Source organism: Gracilinanus agilis, chromosome 3 (genome assembly GCF_016433145.1).
Source record: "Gracilinanus agilis isolate LMUSP501 chromosome 3, AgileGrace, whole genome shotgun sequence".
Taxonomy (NCBI): domain Eukaryota; kingdom Metazoa; phylum Chordata; class Mammalia; order Didelphimorphia; family Didelphidae; genus Gracilinanus; species Gracilinanus agilis.
Window position 1 is genome coordinate 621,533,352 of NC_058132.1, and position 25,976 is coordinate 621,559,327.

Genomic DNA, 25,976 nt, shown 5'->3' on the forward strand with positions numbered 1-25,976 from the left:
AACTGCTCTCCCTTCCTTCTTATAACTCCCCTTTCCAATGTGTTCTCCAAACAGGACAACTGATACTGCTAAAACTCCACCACAGACTATTTCTTTGATTTTGGACAAATTACTTAACTTCTCTGGGATCTAGTTTCCTCATCTTAAAAATGAGGATTGAGGGAGGATTAGATGACCTCTACTTCCTATATATATAGTGTGCACAGATCTCATGTCACTCCTCCACAGAAAAATCTTCAATGGTTCTCTAATAACTCAAGGACAAAATGCAAAATCCTCAGCCTGGCACTTAAAAGCCTTATAAAATATAGACCCTATATATTTTTCCAACAGCCATTTCATAATATTTCCCTTCCCACTCACTCAGTTCCCATCAAAATTGGCCTGAAAACTGTCCCCTGCATGAGAGATTGTTTTCCTTAAATCTAAAGGCTAGCACTATTCTGGAAATCCTCTCGTCCTCTAACCAGAAGGCTAGAGTTTGGGGAAGTACATCATCCAGGAATTCCATCTCAAGTACATCATCCAGGAATTCCATCTCAGGTCACTGAAATACAATGTCTACCTCTAACACAAATACTTGTGTACTTCTAACACAATAAGGTACTAAGGGAGGAGGGATAGAAATTACTGTACCCTCAGGATCTCTTCAGAAGAAGGAAAAAGCAAAAAAAGGATCTGAGTACATTTTCATGGGTCAGAGCAAGAGGGATGTCTACTCCCACAAAAGTAAATCCTCCCCAGTACAAGCCAACTGATTTAGCTTGCATGAAGCTGCCATTGGGGAAAGTCATCTTCTAATAAGCCTCAAGGGAAGACTCCAAACCAACTAACTCATTTTGGGAGCAGTCTAAATAGCTATAGAAATGGTCTTTCATCCTTTCAACAAAGCATCAATGGGGATATCCACAACATTTACAAAACAATTCTACTATCCTGAACAGAAGCTTGGGGCCCTCATCAAGCTGAATGGGTGATCAAACCCTAATCATGCAAGATCTCACTGATTTCTTTTATACACATATTCTACACAAGAGAGGTACTGTTTCACCCTGACAAGATAATACATTATAGTCTTTTATATCTTTGATGAGTTCTACACTAAGAGCCCAATCATTATGGTGCCTTGATAAGCAGACAATATGTGTGCTAGAAAGAGTTAACACTTCCAAAGGGGAGAAAGGGGCAAATGATAAGTACATCTCAGTCTGAATTTACAGACACAGGATTCCCTTCACCTTAAAATAATTTGAGCATTAGATCCTGCTTCAATTCAATTTAAAAAAGCAAAGAGAATTTATAAAATGAAAATAAACTTTCATTCCTAAGACCTCATTTAATCAATAACTTTTTCCAATGAAATTAGATTTAGTTTTAAGTTATCAGCACCTCAAGGATCAATTGAATCAGCAGGGGGAGGGGGCTTTCAAAGCTCCTAGCACTCAGACCATCACATCATCCCACAAAGCCTACCTATAATTAAATAGAAAAAATTAGCAAACAATTAAAACAGCACTTAACTCTAAAGAATTTTTATGGAGAATAGAGTAAGGTACAGACACAGAACAGGACACTGAAAGCAAAGGAAACACAACCAAAGTGCAAAAGAAAAATATGGACTAGACAGATTCTGGAAGAACTCAAAAAAGACTTTAAGAAACCAAGAAAAAATAAAGCAGAATCAAAGGAATGGGAAAAAGAGGAAAACGTGAAATATCTTATTGAAAAAACAGCTGACCTAGAAAATAGATCTAGGGAAGACAAAATTTGAGAATTATTGGACTACTAAAGCCATGATCAAGAAAAAACCTTGAACATCACACTACGAGGAATTATCAAAGAAAACTGCCCAGAGATCCTCAAATAAGAAAATAAAATTGAAATTGAGAGAATTCACATATCACCTCCAGAAAGAAATCCTTAAATAACAACTTTCAGGAATGTAGCTAAATTCGAGAACCACCAAGCTAAGGAGAAAATTCTTCAAATAGCTAGAAAGAAACCATTCAAATACCACAAAGCTACAATCAAGATCACACAGGACCTAGCAGCTTCTACATTAAAGGATTGAAAGACACGGAATATAATATTCAGGAAGGCAAAAGATTGGGTTTACTGAGCATATTCTTTCAAGGGGAAAAATGGACATTCAATAAGATAGAAGATTTCCAAGCATTCCTGAGGAATAAGCCAGACCTAAACAAAAAATGTGAAGTCCAAACACAGGAAACAAAAGAAACCCAAAAAGGAATAATGAATTGGAGGAATTCCATGTAAACTGGAAAGACCTCCAGGAATTGATGCAGAGTGAAAGGAGCAGAACCAGGAGAACATTGTACACAGAAACTGATACACTGTGGCACAATTTAATGTAAAGAACTTCTCTACTAGCAGCAATGCAATGATCCAGGACAATTCTGAGGGACTTGTGAGAAAGACCTCTATCCATATCCAAAGAAAGAACTGTGAGAGCAGAAACACAGAAGGAAAACATATGATCAATCATGTGGTTCAATGGGGATACAATTAGGGTTTTGATGTTAAAGGATTGCTCTACTGCAAATATGAACAAAATGGAAATCAGTTTTGAACAATGATACACATATAACTCAGTGGAACTGTCAGCTCTGGGAGGGGGGAGGGAAACATCATGAATCATGTAACCATGCAAAAATATTCTAAATAAATTAAAAAAAAAAGATTTATAAGAAGTAGGTAGGTGGGCTTGAAATCAGGATGACTCAAGTTAAAATCCAGCCTCAGCTAATTACTAACTGTGTGACTCTGGGTTAAATCACTTAAATGCCCTCAGGCTCAGTTTCCTCATTTGTAAAATGAGGATAATAACAGCAGCAACCTTCCAAGGTTATCATAAGGATAAAGTTATTTGCAAAACTTAAAGTACTTATTAAAATTTTGTAACCAAAGGAAGAAGCTCCTTCTTCACCCATAATTGGTCCTAAGGAGTTTTCATAACCTTTTGTCCATGCTCAAGCAATGCTACTATAGGTATAATGCCAGTGGGCCATTTGACACAGAGAATGGAGATCAAAGACAATGGTCAGTCAGCCATTCCATGACAAGCATGATAGATAAGAACCAGAGAGGAAGTTCTCCATCACTGAATGTCTCTTACAGTTATCAAAGCCAGAATAATACAGGTCATATTTTTCATCTTTAAAAGAAGCCTGACTTTTTATCATTCTCCTTTCTTCTCTCTTTGATCATTTCTTTCAGGTCATGTACCTACTGTCCTACATAAATTTTCATGATCAACTGCTAAGATCTTTTTTTAAATCCTCAGATGGTTTCTTGACATCTTCATTTTTCATTTTAAAAAAGTGAAAAAATTTATTTTGACAAATATTTTTTGAGAGCTTACTCCGTGTGAAGTACAGTAAAGAATGCAAAGACGCCTAAAACATAGTCCCCAATCCTCATAGAAAATAAACTATTCTTTTGGAAGTTTTGCAGCAAAATGAAGGAGGGAAAAAAGACAACTCACAAGCATCTAGAGAAATTAGGAAACATAAGCACACTTGTGGATTAAATGTGACTGAAAAGTGAAACATTAAAGATTATAGAAGGAAAGGTGATATTTAATGAACAAAATCCAAAAAGAGATAGAGAAGGATAGATCAAGTCCATAGACCAGTAGATAAACGGTAAGTCTGGAACTCAGTAACAATGGACCCAAAAAGTGATGATTTAATGAATCTATATTAACCAGAAGTGAAATTTTATAACAAGAGTTTCATAGGGCTCTTATCTTTCCACATTACTATCAATGGGATAGGCAAAAAAACAGAGATGGACTATTGATCTAATTTATAGAGAAACTTGGGGGAATGGAGGATGGATAACACATTAAAGAACATAAAGAGGTGGTAGCTAGGTGGCTCATGGATAGAGAGCCAGGCCTACAGATGGGAATTCCTAGTTTTGAATCTGGCCTCTGATACTCTCTAGCTGTGTGACCCTGGGTAAGTCACTTGATCCCCATTGTGCTCTTCTGCCTTGGAACCAATACACAATATTGATTCTAAGATGGGAAGGTAAAGAATAAAAAAAGGACAATACTGCCACAAAGAAGATTCAGGTTTCCGGTAACAGATCCAGATGACCCCTAAGGTCTCTTTCAACTGTAATATCCTATAATTCTATTATTCCATTGGATGGTGAGCCTGGGAAAGTAAGATATCTTTGAAAACAAGGAAGATTAATGAGAAAATGGATAAAAATACAGCTAAATTATTAGGTTGGAAGGAGAGTAGAAACAGATGCTTTCAGGATGATAAGGACTGAGATCACCTGATATACAAGCTCCCTCAATTTTCTCAGTTAAAAAAAAAAAAGGTTGATTCACATTTGGAGAATGTGAGAAACAGGTTCAATTAAGAGACATAGACATGGTTTTATAGCAAATACCATGAGGAATTTTATAAAGGAAAGATGAGCAGAAAGCAGTCAAGAATAACAACTATTATTGATAGAACACTTATTACAAAGCATTTTGCTTGTTTAAACCTCAAAACAATCCTGAAAAGCAGATACCCAAATGTCATTATGGCCATTTTACAGAAGAAAACTATAACTCGGAGATTACATGACTTGTCCATAGAAACACAATTATCAAGGGTCAGAAGCAGGAACACAATGCGATCTCTTCAGACTGCAAGTTTGGCGATCTTTTATAACCATACCACATGACCTTTAAGATTAAACAAAAATTTATAGAGACACAGAAGGATGAAAAAAGATGGCTAGAACAAAGCATTTTTGTCACTTTTGAAAAGGCAGTAGTTCATTGGGAAAAGTCTTGGCTCTGGCCAGAGAGGACCTTGTGTGGGTGTGGATGATGATGGAATAACTGGAAGAGATACAAGCTCCACCTCTCTCCTTCCCTAACTCCTCCAAAGGGATTTAGAAGATATGCCAGACCAAATGCTGATTGGGGAAAGTAAAGGAGGAAAAATCACAGTGGGTCATTTTTTCAACCCCAGGCTCCATCCGTAATTGGGCAGAGATGTCTTTGGACACAAGGGATGAAGTCCAACCAAGAATACCTGCAGAGAGCACTCCACACTCGGGGTAAAGCAGGGAAAGGAGATGCCTAGATGATGACAATAATAAATAATGTATAATTAGTGTAAATATGGTTATGTCCATTCAATGTCTCAGTAAATGGAGGTTCAGTGACATGCCCAAAGTCTCTCATATAGTGTCAGAGCTGGTCTTTAAACTCCTGTATCCCTGGATTTCAAGCCCAGAGTTCTGATCACTATTACCTAATGCCTTTATTTAATAACAAATAGCAGGAAATAACAAAAACAGATGCATAAGAATAGATGGCTATAACTTATCATTAGCTATAATTAATCCATGGCTATAACAAACTGCTAGGGGGAGTTTGTTACTATAAAAGTGTTGATCTTATCTAATGTAAAAGAAATGGAAAGAAGAAAGGACCAATGGAGATGATTTCATAGGAACACAGATTTGGAATTTGAAGAGGCTTTAGGGATCCTCTCATCCAACTCCCCTTCCCAATTTTACAAATGAAGAAACTGAGATCCAAAAAGAAACAAAACAACTTGTCAAGGTCACACAGTTAGTAAATGACAGGCTGGGAATTTGAGCTCTGGTCCAGAAATCCCAAATCAAGCCCTAAAGCCACTGCATACCCCTGGAGGGCTCTGGTGTGATCCTTTGGGGAAGATTGCTACCTTTGGTTCTAATTAGGTTTAGAAAGACAACTCAGGTCAAAAAGAAGCATAGATTACCTTAATTAATTAGGGACAGAGTCCTAGTCAACAATAAGACAGGACCTTCAATGAAGAATAGATGTACTGTTTGGTCTAGAGTAACCAAAGAAGATGTTACAGGGTGAGTTGATATCAGAAGTGTGCATGAGAAATAAAGAAATGTGGGCTGAGAGGATTGGGGGGATGGGGAGGTTCCAGAACTGTGAGTTCATCTGTATATGAAGTTCCTAGTGTGGAGACTCCCTTCACCAATTCAATTAAACTGGGGTTTCTGAGTTTAAAGTAATTTGTTGGTAGTCGCATAGCTAGCAGGTATTAGACTAATGCTGAATACAATTCTTCTCAACTCCAAGGTTGGCTCTCTCTCCATTGAAGACATACTAGATGAGCCTTAATGAAAGGAAATCACTAGTCTGACACAACTTGATATCAAAGCTCTGCACCCAAAGATCTCTCTATAGCCAACAAAGAAGAGAATTCAGACTTCACTGGTCAGGTGTCTCTAGTACCCAAGAAGTGTTGTGGGTGACTGAATCACGGAAAAGGCTGCTAACTAGAAGAAAATGCCAGCCAAGAACAGAAGGGATAGGAGGCAGGCAACAGAAAGACAAACTGACTTCATTAAGCATGGCATAAAGGTCCCAAGAACAAAGCTCCTACTAGGACATCTAGTGATACTGGCAAAGAGAACATCTTTGGGTCTATTAGCCTTTCTGAGTTCCTTGCAGATGTCGACCTTAAAAAAAATCAATTATCAGAAAATGAGGGGATGCCCTTCCATTGGGGAATGGCTGAACAAATTGTGGTATCTGTTGGTGATGAAATACTATTGTGCTCAAAGGAATAATGAACTGGAGGAATTCCATGTGAACTGGAATGACCTCCAGGAAAACCTTAAACACAAAGACGGATATGCTGTGGCCCAATCGAACATAACAAACTTCTCTACTAGCAGCAATGCAATGATCCAGTACAATTCTGAGAGACTTATGAGAAAGAATGCTATCCACAACCAGAGAAAGAACTGTGGGAGTAGAAACACAGAAGAAAAACAACTGCTTGATCACATAGGTTGATGGGGATATGACTGGGGATGTAGACTCTTAAGCAATCACTCTAGTGCAAATATTAATAATATGGAAATAGGTCTTGATCAATGACACATGTAAAACCTAGTGGAACTGCTTGTTGGCTATGGGGGGGGGGTGAGAGGAGGGGAGAGAAAGAATATGAATCATGCACCCATGGGAAAATATTCTAAATCAATTAATTAAATAAAAATTTTCAAATAAAAAAATCAATTATCGAATCGAATTTATAATAAAGGGCCTCTAATCAAGATCTGAAAGATTGCAATCTGGGTTCCTCCAAAGTACCATGCACCATGGTACTTATATTCCCCAATGATACAGAGAAGGGGGATTAAATAGTCTTTTGGAAGCAAGGTTACTAGGGAGTTTGGGAGGGGGCCCAACAATATCCAGTAGCTAAGATAGGTGCTATTGGGCCTTCCTGCCTTCCCTCCTTTCTTTCTTTTTTAAAACCCTTACCTTCCATCTTAGAATCAATAGAGTGTATTGGTTTCAAGGCACAAGAGCTAGTAAGGGTTATATATAATTGGAATCTGAACTCCAGAACTAAATTCCCAGCACTCCACTCTCCTTCTCGCGTTATGTGCTGACGTAGGCAGGATATAAATTTTGTGCAGCCTGTCTCTCCCTCTCTCTTCCAGTGATCAGGTTTGGTGGAGGTGGAGTGAGGTGAGAGCCAGGAGAGTTTTTGCTCACGTGGTCTTAATTTTGTTAATTAGGTTTTTAATTGCTATTTCCTTTTTATTCCTTCTACTTCAAGTGATTAATAATAAACTTTATAAAATATAATTCTTATGAGTGTTGCATATTAATCTATATGCTACATTTAGGCAATAGGGGTTAAGTGATTTAATTCAGTCCCCTGGGTAGGCAAGACCAGTTCATAGCCAATTTAGTCATTATTTGTCTTTTGAGTTCTTGGTGGAGTTCCTGTCTGGGAAAAGTCAGTAAAAGGGATTACTGAGATTATCTGAATATGTTGTGCCCACAGGCCACTCTGTTCACTGGTTCTTCTAATAAAACTGACAATGAGAAATGTCAAACTGGATATCCCAGAGGTATTTCAAACTCAGCATGTCCAAAACAAGACTCAGGTCTAACCCTTCACCCCACCTCCTCTCTTCTGAGCATCAACATTCTACTAGTCACCCAGGTTTGCAACTATGATTATCATCCTCATCTCCTCACTCAAACTCATCCCTTATGCCCAATCAATTGGCCAATCTTGTCATTTCTAACTCCACAACATCTCTCAAATGTCACCTCCTATCCATTCAAACAGTCACCATGCTAGTTGAAGTCCTCATCCTCAATTATTGCAAGTCTCCTTGCTTCAAATTTCTCCCTACTTCAATCCACCTTCCACATCAAAAACAATCTTTTCCTTAAAAACAATTCTGATCATCAAAATGTTCTCCCCAACCTCCACTCAACAAACACCTGTTGCCTCCAGGACCAATGAAATATTCTTCATTTTTGGCATAAGTTCTTCACAACTTGGTCCCTCCATAACCTTTGTGGTCTTCTTACACTATTTGCCTCCTCAAACTCTGAATTCCAGCCATACTGACCTACTCACTACGGAACATATTAAACAGTAAATTTCCTGTCTTCCAAGCCTCTAAAGTATCTCTTCTTCCTGGGATGGCCTGTGATGCATCCTCTTTTCACCTCTACCTCTCAGGAATCCTGCTTTCCTTCAAGACTGGGCTCAAACACCACTGACAGGAATCCTTACCTAGGGCAATCCTTCCCAAAATTATTTTGCATACATTCCATATCATATGAGCACCTGTGAGTTCCTCTCTTAGAATGTAAAGTCCCTTGAGGATATATAGATGGCTTGATTTTTATCTTTATATCCTCAGCATTTAAGCCCAGAGCCTCACATACAGTAAATACCTAATAAATGCCAATTCACCAACAACTAGCATCCTTATAGCCTTCATGAAGATCAGTCCCAGTCCTTTGGTGTGTCTACTCAAGAGTTATTTCCAGGATTCTGGGTGGCATCCTAAGCCAAGCAAACAGTGCCCAAACATGTCTAAAAGTATAGGAATGTTTACTGTTCTTCAGTCATTTTAGCCTGACCTTTCATTATTCCATTTTGAGTGTCCTCAACAGAGATGTGAGACTGGTTTACCATTTCCTTCTCAGAGGCTCATTTTACAGATGAGGAAATGAGGCAAATTGGGTTAAGTGACTTGCCCAGGGTCAACTGGCTAGTAAGCATCTGGAAGCTAAACTTGAATTCAAGAAGCTAAGTGGTCCAGATGGCATCTTTTTAGTTAACCCCATTACTGACACTCCAGAGAAATTAAAACAAACTCAAAATACTGAATTGACTGTGAATAGTTTCCTCTAGCTCCTAGAATTACCTCTTTGCCCTGCATAAATAAATTAATACGGTGCTTAACTCTATATTATCCTTCCATCATCCTAGACAGGATTAGCTTAAACAATCTCATCTTAAGTATTTTTTTTCTCCTTAGTCTCTCCTATAGTACCAGTCCCCCACTCTAGCCTCAGACTACATCCTCAGGTCCCAAGCCTTTGTAACTACATAACCAATTTGTTATCCAAGCTCCTACACTACCTAAAGGTATAAGGACCCCTGAGTTCTGTAGTTCAGTAGAAATCCACAGTAATTATAGCACTATATGTCTTTCCTGAGTCCGTAGTCATCCCAAGGCAGTGGTCCTAGGTGGTGTTATTATATTAGTCTCCCTCACCTAAGAAACCTGTTTTTAAATAACTATTCTAGGAGTTATCTGATTTTTTCAAGATTAACATAAGTATCTTGAAGCTGGATTGGAATTCATGAAGACAAGTCTTCCTGATTCCAAGCTCAATGTTCTACCTATGCCTAGGAATACTTGGCTAAAGGCTTAATAAATAAATATGCTGGATTATAAAGAAGCTGAAATGGCAAAAAGGTTAACTGTGCAAGTATCTGAGCCTGTTAATAACAAAGATACTCCAGCAGTGTAGACCATCAGAAGACTAGATCCTAAAAAAAGAAAAGTAAGCAGAATTCTCCTCCCCAGTCCCTAGAGATAGTCTTACTTAGAGATAGTGCTTCTTCCAGAGAAATGGAATGAGAACAGCACCTTGAGGTAGAGTATCAGATCCAATTCAACAAGCTTTTAATGAGCTCCCAGTTTATGTCAGGCACTAAACCAGGGGAAAAAAACAAAAATGAAGAGCCCCTGGTCAAGGAGCTTACATTCTACTGACACATGGCAGACAGGGGGAATGGCTACTGAGAAGACATACAAATGGAGGAGGTAGATAAGAAGCTATGTTCTTGTCCTTTGGAGACAGCCTCTCCTCTTAAGCTATTTTTAGGAATGTCAATTCCTTACATTTTCTCTCTCATCCCTTAGCAGGCTTTCACTATTTTGTAGGCCCAATTATAATGTCATCCTATATAATATCTTTTCTTTGCTAATAATATTGCATGAGATGTTTGCTTATTTTTTCCAATTAATTTTCATTTATTTATTAAACACATACATTAAGTTCAAGATCCATAACATAAGGCTATTCAATGACTTGAGCTGATAAAGATATTCTCTATCCAAATGAAATGAATGGGAATAAAGATAATGAGTCATGCAACCAAATAGATCAGGCTGGTTAGTCAAATGACTAACTAGATCCAAATGGATATAAACGAAAAATTGTCCAAAAAAAATGTATTATGAAAACCATCTGAAAATTATGAAAATTACTAAAAATCTTATAAGGGCACACTGAGGTTATCAGCTTGCACCATATGATACCACCAGCTCATGCTCTTATGTCTTCTAACTAACCTGATAAAGATAACAAAAGACTGAATTACTCTATGTTGTTGAGGCTATGGGGCAATAAGTATGTAATTCATGGGTGGCAGAGCTATGAAAGGTCCAACCATCTTAATAAGCAATGTGGAATTATACAACAAGATTTACAACATTCCTCATACTCTTTTACCCAGTGATCCCCATGTGAGGCTTATCTCTCCCTCCCTAGGAGTTTATAGATGAGTGAAAAAGAAAAATGTACAAAACTATGTTTAACTGCACTCTTTTTGATAACTTAGAAACCATGTGTCCACTGCTTAAGGTCACTGAATCAGCTGTGATATATGAATGAAATAGAATATTAAGTGTACTACAAAGAATGATGAATATGAAGAATTCAAAGAAAAACGGGAAGACAAAGTAACACTGGATTACAAAATTTCAAAGGAAGAGGCTTCAGAGGACATCTTGTCCAACCCTAATGAACATAAACCTCACCTAAAACATTCCAGGCAAATAGTATTGAAGACAAACAATGGGAGGAAACCAGCTTTCTCTTTGAAGCAGCTCATTCTAATTCCAGAGAGCTCTATTTCTTAGGAAGTTTTTCCTAATGAAGTTGCCTCTCTTTACACCTTCCACCTATTGCTTCTGGGGGCATCCTCTGGGACCAAAAAGACGAAATTTTCCCATAAGACAACCCCTTCAAATAATAAAAGAAAACTTATCTGAATTTCCTAAGTTCTCTCTTCTCTAAGGTAAAGGTTCTCATTTCTTGCTTTCTTTTACAAAACAAAACAAAAACAACAACCTTAGGTTCTATCTTAGAAGTGATACAAGTATCAGTTCCAAAGCAGAAAATCGCCAGACAAAAAGGAGTTAAGTGACCTGCCCAGGATCACACAGTAAGAAATGTCCGGGGTCTTATTTGAATCTGTGTCCTCCAGACTCCAAGTGTGGCTCTGTATTCACTGTGCTATCTATCTACCTTGCTCCATTCCCCCATTTCCTTCTACTGATCCTCATATGACATGAACTCAAACCACTCTCCCAAACTGGTTACCAACTAAAGATGCTGTAGTTTATCAAAATCTTTCCTAAAAATGTGGCACCCAGAACTGAACACAATACTGCTAAGAGTCTTAACCAATAAATATTTATTAAGCTCCTCCTATATGCCAGGCACTCAGCTAAGCACTGAGGATAAAAATAAGGAAAAAGAAAAGGCAACCTCTCCCCTAGAGGAGCTTACAATACACAACAATACACAAAAGAAAGCTGAAAGGGAAAGGGTGATCACCAGATGGTACCTAGTACTGGGGCATCATGTTCCTGAAGTCCAAACCCAGCAGAGCTACTGATGAGAAATGAAGAGTTAGCTGGAGAATTCTGAGTCCCCCATAAAGAGCTTTATAGCTCTGACTTCCAGCTTCCAGTTGGAGGGGAACTGAGGATGATCAGGTGCTGGGTGCTCTTATTCTCAATGAATCAATCTCCATGAGGATTAGATTTCAGATGATGAGCTTTTCCCATTATCACTTTATTCTGGAAACTAAGTTTATCTCCATACAAACTATATTTACCTTGATACAACCTCAGGTGGTATTAGGGATAAAAAATACAATCAGCCAACCAGCCAGCATTTAGTGAGCACCTCCTACATTTCAGGTGTTGTGCTAGTTGCTGGAGACACAAAGATGAAAATCAAATAGTACCTATTCCCAAGGAACTTATATTCTCTCAGAGGAGACATGTACATATATAAATATACAAAGTACCTGGAGATGTGGAGGCAGGCAAAAAATAAAATAAAATAAATAAAGGCTTCATGCAGAAGCTGACGCCTAACCTGATCCTTTACAGAAGCTTGGTGTTCTAAGAGGCTGAGATGAGGAGGGCTAATATTCCAGGCATGAGGATCTGTCAACACAAAGGCATGGAGAATGGAAATAGTGGCACATGAGAAACAATAAGACCATTTTGGCTGGACTGTGGAGAACATAAAGAAAAGTAATGCTGGAAAAGTAGGTTAAGACTAGGTTGTAGGGGCCAGCTAGGTGGCTAAGTGAATTAAGAGCCATACCTAGAGATGGGAGGTCCTGGGTTCAAATGTGACCTCAGAAAATTTCTAGCTATGTAACCCTGGACAAGTCTCTTAAATTCCATTGCCTAGCCCTAACTGTTTTTCTGCCTTGGAACCAATATGCAGTCTTGATTCTAAGACAGAAGTAGGGTTTTTTGGGTTTTTTTTTTAATATTAGGTTGTGAAGAATTCAAATATCAAAGAAGTATGTATTGGGTCCTAGAAGTAACAAGGAGCCACTGTCACTTACTAGGTTCAGGAATGATATTCATCTGATCTCTGATTAAGATTATGGACAATCACCCTGACAGGTATATGTATCAAGCAGAGAGTGAGAAACAAGGAGGCCAATTAGAAGTTTTGTGTTGATAAAGAGTTTGAACTTAGGGTGGTGGTCATGTGAATGGAAAGAAGAGAATTGATGTAAAATTATTTAATAGATGCTTAATAAATCTTCTGTGACAAAGGCAAAAATCATCAAGTTGTATTTCCTGATCCGGTGGTAAGCACTCCTGCCATACCTACTGTTAAAATGAAAATTAGTATACTTCAAAATGCTGAGCTGCCATTTGATCATGAGAATAGCTTGCCTGAGGGAGCCCAGGACAGCAGCAAGAGATCCAGAATTTTAAATACCTTCTTTTAAGTAATCTAAGGAACTTGGAGAACCAGAGCTAACCAGTTCACAAAAGCATTATAATATTAATTTTTTCAAGTTGGTGATTTCCTTGTACTCTGGTGGGGTTCTATTATTACTTATGACTTTGACTTAAAAACAAATGGCCCAAAGCAAGTCAAGTTATTAGATCTGGACACAGAGGACCTGAGTGTGAATGTGCTGCCATGAAAAAGAACTTCTTATGCTTATTAACTGACCAATTGATCCCCAGCTTTGCCCCTTTTCACCAGAAGGATTTTAGTAAGTTCTTTAACCTCCTATAGACACTGAAGATCTCAAGTCTGTAAAACGAGAGGTCCCTTTGACCTGTGAATCTACAAACCTATGCCTCTAAGACATTCCCAATAATCTCCCTGGGCAGAAAAGGAGAAGCAAGGTCAATCCCATAGCTGGGACAAAGGATAATAATACAGAATGCTGTTGTTCTAATTTTCTCCTCTACAGCTTCCACCTACCCCAGAAAAAAGAATAGTGGGAGGTAGTTGTGGATTGAGAGCATCTGGAGTCAGGAGGATCTGGATTTAAATCTGGCCTCAGACATTCCTAGTCGTGTGGCCCAGGGGAAATAATTTACTGCCTAGACCAGTAATAAGCAACCTTTTGAGCTTGGTGTGTCAAAATTCACCAAAAAAAAAAAAAAAAACGAGCATAACTCAGGTGGTGTGTCACTTCAAGAAAAAAAAACATAATTTTGCGATATTTATAGTTTAAAAATGCATAATTGTAATATATAACTGTATTTAATAAACCAAAATAGATAAATTAATATAGGTAGAATTGTCATCTATAGTGCACAGAGTGTCTACTACACTACAGCAAATGTGGCCCCATACTTCTCTGAATGTGTGTCATCAAAAATGGCTACTTGTGTTAGTGCTGACATGTGTGTTATAGGTTTGCCATCACCAGCCTAGATCTTACCACTCTTCTGCCTTGAAACCAGTACAGTATAAATTCCAAGATGGAAATAGGGGTTTGGAAAAAAAAAAAAAGAAAAGAAAAAGGGTAGCAACTACAGAGACAAATTTAGGATTGAGGATTTCTATGCAATTGGGGTTATCCCAAAGTGGAATGAGCTACCTCAGGAGGTGAGGTAGCTTCCTGACCTGAAGCTTTCAAGCCAAGGCTGGATCAATACTTGTTGGGTATCACAGGATCATAGATTTCGAGCTAGAAAAGACCTGAGAGTTCATTCAGTTCAACTCTCATTTTACAGATGATGAAACTGAGGCCCAGAAGTGAATAAAATGCTTACACCTAAGGCAAACTTTGAATTCAGGACTTCTTGACTCCTCAGTACAATGCTATATCAGATACTATGTCACCTGCCTGCTAAGCTCTGTTTTATGTATGGCTGAAATACTATATACCCACTTTTCATGTATTTCAGCTTGAAAGCCACTGAGGCCCCTTCCAACTCAAGAAATTCAGGGAAGTGCTAAGAGGTTTTTTAGGAAAGGCTTTAAGGAAGAAAAGGGGAAAGAATCTCACCTGACAAGAAAAGCAATGGATGGGTCAGTAAAGGGACTGATGAGATCAGAGATCCAAGTAGAGAAGTAGAAAAGCTCTAAGAAGCAAAGAGGGTGGATAATTATCATATCACATGATTATTAATCCACTTGGAGATACTGTTAATTGATTGCTGCAGAGGATTCTGATTCCTGAAGGAAATTCAACTCTAGAACTTTCTTCCTATCTAGTCTGAAGGCTAATGAAGTGAAGTAAAGCCAGGGATTGATGTTATCATCTATTTTTCTTTGACTTAAGCAAGATGGAAAAAGAAAATAAAAATACTTTCACTATCTCTTCTCCCCAACCCAATTCCAAAACAGAGAAGAAATAAAGCAGGTGGGGGAAAGTGGGAGGATTCCTGGAGTGACTTTCATAACTTCAGATGGAGTGGAAAACTAAAAGCCCAAAGAAAAAAGACATTAGATTGTAGTTTCATCAACCTTGAGATGTTTATCAAATAACTTAAACAAGAAAAAAAAATCACAGCAAAATCTCTTTGTGTAATTGTTATGAAGCAATAACATTTGAATTTGTTGCTTTTTAATAAGTATATTTGTTTCCTCAACCATAAAATGGGGACGCTGGAGAAGGAAATGGCAAACTACTCCAATATCTTTGCCAAGAAAACCCCATAAAAATGGGGTCACAAAGCGTCGGACACAAAACAACAATAGGTATATGTAATTCAACATTTATTAAATACATGTTCTCATTATACAACTGTTACTTTCTCATTTCAGAGAAAATTATCTTTTTTTTAAAAAAACCCTTACCTTCTGTCTTGGAGCCAATACTGTGTATTGGCTCCAAGGCAGAAGAGTGGTAAGGGCTAGGCAATAGGGGGTCAAGTGACTTGCCCAGGGTCACACAGCTGGGAAGTGTCTGAGGCCAGATTTGAACCTAGGACCTCCTGTCTCTAGGCCTGGCTCTCAATCCACTGAGCTACCCAGCTGCCCCCAAGAAAATTATCTTTTAGAATGTCTCTGCCACTACTTGTGTGGCCTTGGGCAAGTTATTTTATCTCTGGGCTATTTTCTCATCTATAAAATAAACAAATTGGATTAAATACCCTCTAAAAAGCCCCTCAAGGCCTAAACCTGTTAGCTCTAATTATAATCCTACAGTTTCTCCTTCCACAAGCTTACATTCTACCAAATGGGACTATGACTTGCATAAATCAGTATAATACAAGGTTATGTGTGATGGGAGCAAGGGGAAAGAGGCAGAGAGACTGATTGAGAGAGAGAGAGAGAGAGAGACAGAGACAGAGACAGAGAGACAAAGACAGAGAGACAGAGAGACAGAGAGAGAAAGAGAGAAAGACAAAGAAAGAGAGAGGGAGGGAGGGAGGGAGAGGACCAAAGTGTTATGGGAAAATTTAATGACAGAGTACTTTAGGTTAGAGGTGAGAGGGAACCTGGATAAAAGGTTTCCCAGGGGAGAAGACTGAGACTTCAAGACATCGTTCTTTCTAAAAGGCAGAATCAGAGGGAGTAGACTCAACAGGAAGGAAGGGGAAGGGAAGGAAAGAAAGGAATTATAATTGATATAGTGGGGCACTTAGATGATTCAGTGGATGGAGAGTCCAAGTCTTGAGTTCAAATCTTGCCTCAGATACTTCCTAGTCATATGACTGAGCCAACCATCCATTTGGCCATGTTGTAACTAGCACATTTATTCAATCTCCTGTGTTCAGTTAAGGGAAGGTTCTCTTGAAGTCACAGTGGAGTGAGCATCTGTTCTAGCTAATTCTGCTTCCAGACTATAGGAAGGACTCTAAGATGGGTAAGTGTTAAGTATTTTTACAAATGTCATTTGATCCTTACAACCCTGCAAGGCAGGTGCTCTTATTATATTCTCATTTTGCAGGTGAGGAAATGTAAACTACTTACTCTATGTTTGTTGAGGTTAAGGGAAGCAAGTTAATTTTTATAGCTGAAGAAAGTGAAGCAGAAATTAAGCCACTTGTTCAAGGTCCCAAGGTGTCTAACAAATGTCTGAAGCTATATTTGAACTCAGGTTTGTTTCCTGATTCCAAGCCTAGTATTCTATCCATATATAAAGCAGATGGTAGTCCAATTTGGCTGTACTGGAGAGCAGAAGAGAAGTTACTATATATGAAAAAAGTCAGGAGGAAGGAAGGCTACAGCCAGGTGGTGGAACATAAAACTCTAAGGTAAAGAAGGTGAATTTCATCCTCCAGGCAGTGAGAAGCTGATGACCCTGAATATAAAAAACTCAATTGCTTTTTTTTTTATTAGAGAGATTTTAAGGTAACTTTCACAACTACATCTGAAGGGAAAATGCTTCACCTAACAGGGGATATGGATCCTAGGAGATTAAAACACAATTAAGACTATGAAAAAAAAAGATTTTGCATAAATAAAATCAATGAAAATAGGATTTGATGCAAAACTAAAAGGGGGTGGAATGGGATTGCTTCAAGCATCACTGAGAAGTTATAAATCTAAAACAGTGATTCTCAGATGTTTGGCTCTTAAAATTTATCAATAGTTATGATATTAGAAATAAATCTTCAAATCAGATCTTAATTTGTCTAAAATAATAAACTCCTTACATAATAACTTTTAATAAAAAATATTATTCTAAAACAAAAAAATTAGTGACTACAATGGCAGTTTTACATATTTTTGCAAATTTCTTTATAATGTTTGGCTTAATGGAAGACAGCTGGATCCTTATATCTGCCTTTGCATTTTATTCAGTTTTGGTTTAAATATACAAAGAATATTTGATCTCACACAGATTATTGTTGTTCAGTCATTTCAGTAGAGCCTGACTTTTCATGACCCCATTTGGGGTTTTCTTGGAAAAGATACTGGAATGGTTTACCATTTCCTTCTCCAGCTCATTTGACGGATGAAGAAACTAAGGTAAAAATGGTTAAATGGTTTGCCCAGGGTCATATACCTATTAAGACCATATTTGAACTCAGGAGTCCCTGGCTTCAGGCCTAACACTCATCCATACAGATATGTAACTAGAAAAAGGAATATTTTAGTAGGCAAATAAAATCCTAGTAAGATTATGAAAATCATTTTTACTTCGTGAACCCTATAAAAAGATCTTGGTGGCCCTCATCAGACCACACTTTAAGAACTATTACTAAAATATATAGAAAATTGATGCAAATATATAGCACCAAATTGAGTGATAATATATGTATAACCCAGTGGAAATGATTGTCAGCTCTGGGAGGAGTGAGGGAAAGAATATGAATCAGGGAACCATGGAAAAATATATAAATTTAAAATAAAAAATAAAAAGTTTATCACCAAATGCCATTTTTCAATAGTCAAAATACATGAAATTTGCAAAAAAGATAAATTCCAACTACAAATGACTATGAGAAACATGTTACAATTCATTAAAGACAAAGAATACACAGGTTAAAAGAACCCTGAGGTTTCACCTCACTCCATGCAAAGCTTCAGAGATGGAGTGAGAAAAAAAAGACGAAAGTAGTCATTGCTAGAAACAGGTACATAGAAGCAATGATTGTTGGTGGAGCTGTGAAGAAGTCTAACCATTCTGTATTTCAATTTTCTATTTTGCAAGAAAAGTAATTAAACCATCTATCCATCCGCTCATCCTTTTGACTCATTAATCAACAATGAGGCCAAAGAAAGAAATAAAGGTCTAATTATTAGAACAAGGTATCCCAAACAACACTTTCTGAAAACATAAGAAACAAAGTGATTATCTACTGCCTGAGGAAGCACTACTTTAAGAAGGTCCTGGGGAACAGGGAGTTGACTCAATGGATTGAGAGCCAGGCTTAGAGGTAGAAGGACCAAAACTGGCCTCAGACACTTCCTTGCTGGGTGACCCTGGGCAAGCCACTTAATGCCCAGCTCTTGTGCCTTGGAACGATACTTAATATCAACTGTAAGAAGGAAGGTAAGAGTTTAGAAAAAAAGTATCATTATTGTGAGGTAATGATGAATGGAAGGGATTTAGAAAAATATAGAGCAAATCCAATGAAGGGATACAGAGTTAAGTAAACAGAACCAAGAGAATACAATATATTGATTGGCTACTAGAATGAAATTAACATCATGAGAATTAAAATTAACTTGAAGTAATAAAAAAAGACTGGAAAAAGAAAAAAATTCTACCTTCTCCCTCATAGTTGAGAGGTATGTGGATTACCAGTAGAGCAAAGTATTTCCCATAGCTATTGATGGAGATACACACATATAAACATTAAAACAATTCTATTATAATATTACATTTTAATAATATAAGTCAACTAATGTAGAAAATTTGTTGAATCCAACAAAGGTTCTACACTGAATGATTTTTTTCTGTTTTACTTTTTCACAATGGAAAGTTGTTGGTATAGAAATAACTATGATATAAATACAAAAGACAACAATAAAATGATTTTTTTTTTTTAATCAGGAGCCACTGGAAGTTTTTTTTTAAGCAGTGAGTGGACCGGTTAGACCTATACATAAGTAAGATTAATCTGGCAGCTGTATAAACAATATATTGGAAAGGGAATAGTTGAGATTGAAAAATTAACAACTCTCTCAGTGTGCTTCAACAGTTTGGAAATGATATACTGTCCTTTAGAATGCTATCTTTGTGATTTCTTTAGTAATAAGCCCAAGAGAGAAGGATCGAATCTCAATGTAACATAAATTTTACTCTAACCCTAAACAGTCAGTTCTTCTACTGAATACAAATAACCCATGAGGAGATCTGAAACAAAAAATTATGAATAGGATACTCCATCCCCAACACAAACTTAGAAAGATCTGTACTGAATATATCCAATTTTAAGTTTATCTTTGGAAAGACAAGTACTGTGACCATACTTCTACCATTTTCTCCAAGCTTCCAGAGATGGCTGGAGGAAGCTATTTCAGAACATAGGGTAAATCTTTGGAATTAGAAAAAGTAGAGGTAACATTTCAATAGTCTCAAGGAAAATCATTTCCATTTATTAATCAAAGTGCATTACTTCTAGGTGATCTTAATTTACCTCAATACTAACAAAATTGCACAACAATTTAGTTTTGCTAACTCTAAAATGTAAATGGGATTATTTGGAAGAAGTCTGTCATTTTATATATGATTTAAGAGAAATTTCTAGGAGTGTCAACTTGAAATCTGGAGATCCCAAGTTTGCCTGTCCCAAGAGAACTCACCTGGAGGGAAGTCCCTGACTCACTCATTTCAGACTGAATTATAGACCTTTAAGTACTTGATGATCCCAGCTTAGGTGGGGCTAGCAGACCTAATCAAATATATTAAGAACCCTTTTAGTCTTAGAAGTTTCTCCCATTATATCAGAGATCCTTATTCCCAAGACCAACATCTGTGCAGGAACCATCCTTTTAGTATCCAGTGTAGTAGACTATTCCCAGATATATCCCAGTCTCTGGCTAACAGCCTCTTTCCCAAGCCTCCTTACAACCTGTTAGTGTAGGTTTGATGTCCTGAGTTCCCCAAAAGGTATATAGGATCCCCAAGTTCTACTATTCTTTGGAGAATCTTCTAGCCCATGGATCCTCCCAGAGATACTATACTGTCCCCAGAGCCTCAGGTTTGGACTCCATAGTTTTTGGTGCTTGGCTCTGTGATAGCAGCCGATTTTATCGGACCTATCTCTTTCCTGATTAAAGACATGGTTTTTCTCACTACTTTAGTAGTTCTGTATTTTTCCAAATTGACATGAGATAAATACATGCAAAGGCTAGTTCCAAAAATAAAAAGCAGAGAACACCGTGGAAAGGCCAGGTCAGAAAAAAAAAAACTAGATTAGAAATACATAAAACTATGAGAAAAAGGATGGGCCCCCACCAACATTCACCACCACAACCACTCAGGGGAAGATGCAACCTATAAAGAAGTTTATTGAGTTTATGGGGATAGCTTCTTGCAACAGGATAAACATAATAAAATTGAAAGATTGATTGGTGCCTGGAAATATGTCAAAATATATTGTCCTTTGGGAAAATTCAAAGGATTTTGTTTACTTATTTATTTGTCAGTGGGAAGATGGAGGTGATAAGTTCATTTCTTTCCATCTATTTATACAGTAAAAGAATTTATGTGGCCAGACGAAAATGAACATCATAACTACCATATAGACATACTCCATTTTTAGAACATTTCCTAGGAACTCCCTAAAGAATGCTCCCGGCTGTTACTAAGATACCATATACAAATTGTTAACATTGCAGAGCCCTGAACATAGAAATGAACAGAGTAACATGATCTCAGATGTGGATATCAAGACAGAGGGGATACACAAATCCATCATGTGTTGGTGTTTTTAGACCAGTGGGAAATGAATGCTGAAGGCCAAACTTCCCCTCATGTCAGACGTCAGCCAAATACCACCAAGAGCAGAGGTCATCTCCCTTCCCGGCCTCCCCTCTTCTGTATCACATTGTATTTCCTGGCAAACAGCCATTACCAGATATCAGAGAAAGAAGGAACTCATTACACTACTACATTAATATTGCCTTGACCATGGTTTAAACCATGATCTCCAAGTCAGTTGGGCCAGTGGATGGAGCCACAAAGGGTTAGAACTAACTTTCCAGAATCCTATGAGTGCCAGAAAAGATTTGCTGACAACCATTAACAAAAATTTCAGAGAACCAGCCCTTAAATAAGTAGCATTTTTAGCATCCTAGATATACCCAAAAAGCAGTCAGCATAATCATTCAAGATTATCTGTAGCTGGGTGGCTCAGTGGATTGAGAGCTAGGCCTAGAGATGGGAGGTCCTAGTTTCAAATCTGACCTCAGACACTTCCCAGCTATGTGACCCTGGGCAAGTCACTTGACCCCCCCCCCCCATTGCTTAGCCCTTACCACTCTTCTGCCTTGGATGAAAGGTAAGGGTCTAATTTTTAAAAATTAAAAAAAAATATCTGTACCTGAAAAAATCATTTGGAGAGCAAATTTCATATGTTCTGATCAAAACTCACATTTCCCTAATAAAGTAAAAATAAACCCTCTGTGGTTTCAGATTTTGAAAATAAACTAAAGTGGGAGAATATCCACAGATTGATAGTCCTGGTTTCCCCTGGCAACTCTAATAGTATTTTCGTGGAAGGTGGTAATTTTCCTACCTCAGAAACGCATTTGGAATAAAACTGAATTATTGTCAACATGGGAAATACAACTGTGAATTACCCAGAGAGCAGTGCATGAACACTGTTTAAAGTGAATGAGTTCTTATAAATAAATGCACTCATGTTTAAATATGGGGATTTATATTTCATTAGATTCTAGCCTTAAATGCCTTAAAAGAAATAATTCCCTCTCCTTTTTAGCATAGAGGTACCTTATTTTACATAAATCATGTAAAATATGAAAACTGGATTTCTAAAACTGAAGGGTTTTCACTTTAAAAAGGACTCTCCCAATTGGATTTTCTTCTAGCTCTGTTTATAAAACAAGCCTTTAAAAATTAATTTTCCCTCAAAGTTTTCAGAAGCATACCTAATGCATTTATACTCAGCTAAGAATTGTTGGGGGTAGTGAGGTGGCTCAGTGAATACAGTGCCAGGCCTGGAATCAAGAAGACTCATCTTCCAGAGTTCAATTGTCTGGCCTCAGACAATTACATGACCGTGGGCAAATCACTAAATTATATCTTTTGCCTCCGTTTCCTCTTCTGTAAAATGAGCTGAAAAAAGGAAATGGCAAACCACTCCAGGATCTCTGTCATGAAAACTCCAAATGGGTAAGTGGTACAGTGTATAAGTGTCGGGCTCAGGATTGAGAGGAGTTGGGTGCAGATATGACTTCAAATACTTCCTAGCTGTGCAACCCTGGGCAAGTCACTTAACCCTGTTTGCCTTTTTTCAAAAAAGGAATAAAAGAAAACCCCAGATGGGGTCACAGAATTGGACTCAGATGGACAAGAATAACAATAATTGTTGCCAAGATTTATCAAAGCCTCCAAACTTTGTGCATTCCTTAAGGAGAAAGTGTGATACAATGAAGAGTCTCCCATATGTGGAGGCAGAAGGATTGAGTGCCAGTTTCTGCTCTGTTTCTTATTACTTTTATGATCTTGGGCAAGTCACTGAAATCTTAATAGGCTCCAGTTTCTGTCAAATGAGGAGCTAGATAACCTCTAAGATCTCCACCTCAATCGCCTATCAAAAGGAAAAGTTTTCAGGAAAGTTTTAAGGACTTGGCACTAATGCCCAGAACTAGTGACTCTCCATCCTAGAGCTTATCATCAGAAAACCAGAGAAATCCCAGAGCTTGCTTCAAATTTGCTTCCATCCACAGGATGCAGGAGCACATCAGGAAGTTCTCAGGCTATTTGTGCCATTAGAAATCAATGATCAAATGTTTGTTTAGAAACACTGAACTATGGATAGTACACCCTCGATGCCCTTTGGATTCTCTAAAGGAGAAAAGGAATAGGACAGAATTGAGAATTCTGAAGGCAGGAGCAGACTAGCCATTCGACAAAAGGAACTGACCCTTCAGGAGGCTCTCTGGGATTGAAGGACCTCTTGGGCCACAAGGGACTCCTTTGGCCATTTCTGGTCCACTTCTTTTGGGTTCGGCCCTTTCCAATCCTTCCTGGTCCCATGGACCCTAAAACGATAATGTTTTTCTTGGCAAAGATACTGGAGTGGTTTGTCATTTTCTTCTCCAATGGATGAAGGCAAACCGAGGTTCAGAGACTTGCCCAGAGTCACAAAGCTACAGAAGACAGAGGTTGGGATAGAAATTCCCTCCTTCCAGATTCCAGGCCAAGCAGGGGGGACTCCCCGGGGCCATGAGGCAGCAGCCCCCAGACAACCAGAAAGACAATAACTTGTTTTTTCTGAAACTTTTTTTCCCAAATCAGCATAAATCCATTCAAGATCTCACACAAAGGGGAATTTTAAATTCAGCCTAGGTCCAGACAGGAGGCGGATAGCTCAATTATCAGGGAAATTAAAGGGGTCAGGGGGTCTTTATTATTCACATCCTAAATGCAAGGGTAGTGGGCAGAGCTCAGACAATCCCCACAGCCTGGATTTCCAAAGCAGGAAGCACAGCGTTGACACAAAGAATTAAGAAGCCTGCAGCCAGGTGGTTTTCCTAGGTGCAGACCAAACTTTGCTCCTTGGGGGTCAAAAGTTATCTCTTATCAGAGGCGAGATTCGGGTGCCCAATCGTTCTTTCTGTACCCTGTACCGGAGCAGAACTCGCCCCAGCTTCTTCCTAAGCCAGCTCTCCAGGAAGCTTACTCAGTGATGGGGAAAGTGAGTGTGGTGCCGCGCAGGCCATCCCTCTCACACTAATTTCTCCATAGCTGTAAGCTCCTACAAGCCATACAGTCCAACTCTTTCATTTTACAGGTCAAGAAACTCAGTCCAAAAAAATTTGGGTGACACGTCCAATGCCCTCCAGGTGGTGAGGCTCAGAGGCTCCGGCTCACTACTCACAGCATGGGTATTTTGTGCCCAGCTACCCTGACCTCTGGGCTGAGTCTGATTTCCCCCGGAGGCGGCCCCAAGAAAACATGCGCCTCCTTCCCTCCCTGACGGACCCCAGGAGCGTAGCCTCCCGGCCCGGGTGTCCCCTGCACAGGTGCGTCTCGCGGAGCGCCGATCCGCGGCTCGCGCTGGCCTGGGCGCGCCTGCCTCCCCGCGCTGCGAGCCGCAGGTGGCTGGGAAGAGGGTGCGAAGAGCGCAGAGCGCGTCCCCTTCTCTCTCCCTGCCGCGCTCCGCCTGTCTCGTCACTTACCATGTTGGCAAGGGCCGAGGCCGCCGCCCCCCGCCTCGCGAAGGTCGGGCGCCCGAGCTGCCGGGCCGGACGGGCCAGAAGCGGGACGCGCCGCCGCCCCTCCTGGAGCCACAGGCTGCAGAGGTGACAGGTGAAGCCTTCTCAGACCATAGTTGTTTCCCACAATGCCCTTAAACTGAAAGTTCACAAACTCCTCCCCGCGATACCTCTTCCCTTCCTCCGCCTCCTCCGCCTCCTCCCCCACCTCCACCATCACCACCTCCACCTCCTCGCCTCAGACCTGCCCAGGTACCTGGGAGGCTGAGGGGACCCTGCCGGCCCCAACTCGCGGGGAACTCCGGGACGGCCGGGGCGGAATCCCACAGGGGAGCCGCAGGAAAACGGCCCCCTTTGACCACCTGGGGATCCAGGCTGGGAGAACGGAGGGAAATCTCCTGGCTGCATCTGAGAGTCAGTCAACAAGCATTTACTGTCCCAGGCCTTGGGCGAAGCGCTGGAGTTTGGGAGAACACAAAAAAAAAAAAAAAAAAAAACCCACGGGGGAAGAACTTTAAAGTAGGTCAGTCTGGGAGGCCAGAGAGGGCGAAGAAGAGGGGCTGCACGCCTCCGGAAAGGCCGGGAGAGTTGAGTATTCGGAAAAGCCTGCGGGTCTGGGTGCCTGGATCCCAGCCGGCCGTGGGGGAGGGGAAAGAGTAAGGTTCTTGGAGAGAGGAGGCGCGGGAGGGGAAGGGCTGCAAAGAGACCTCGAGGATTTTAAATTTAAATGGAGACGGGGTAGTACTACTGCCTGGCGGCGCAGGTCCTGGGTTCAAACATGGCCCCAGATACTTCCTCGTAGGTCACTTAGCAGCCCCCGTTGCTCAGTCCTTACCACTCTTCTGCCTTGGAACCAATGCCCAATAATAGTGACTCTAAGATGGAAGAGAGAGATTTTTTTTTTTTTAATTAAACAGGGAGCCAGCAGAGTTTCCTGAGTCGGACGGTTCTGGGGTCAGCATCACAGTAAAATTCACTTTAGCATCCGAGTGTGAATTTGGGGGGCGAGGACATGGGGGGAGGGGTGTTAGCACGTGGAAGTGACTTTAAAGGGTTCTTTAATATTTATGGGATAGGGGTAGCTGGGTGGCCCAGTGGATAGAGCCTGTATTAGATAGGAGGTCCTGGGTTCAGATATGACCTCAAACACTTCCTACCTGGGCAAGTCACTTAACCCCCATTGCCTAGCCCTTACTGCCCTTCTGGCTTCAAACAAATACACAGTATTGATTCTAAGATGGAAGGGGAGAGTTTAAAAAAAAAACAACTATGAAGACTG

General features: G+C 39.4%; 1 protein-coding gene across 1 annotated transcript in view; it reads right to left on the bottom strand.

The window, feature by feature from the left end:
* Positions 1-25,127, bottom strand: part of AP1S3 (adaptor related protein complex 1 subunit sigma 3) — a 70,618-nt gene extending 45,491 nt beyond the window's left edge. Inside the window, 3 exon segments of the mRNA XM_044670788.1 lie at positions 8,574-8,589; positions 24,954-25,028; positions 25,030-25,127. Of these exon segments, the coding sequence (XP_044526723.1) occupies positions 8,574-8,589; positions 24,954-25,028; positions 25,030-25,127 (189 nt within the window).
* Between the last annotated feature and the right edge of the window lie 849 nt (positions 25,128-25,976).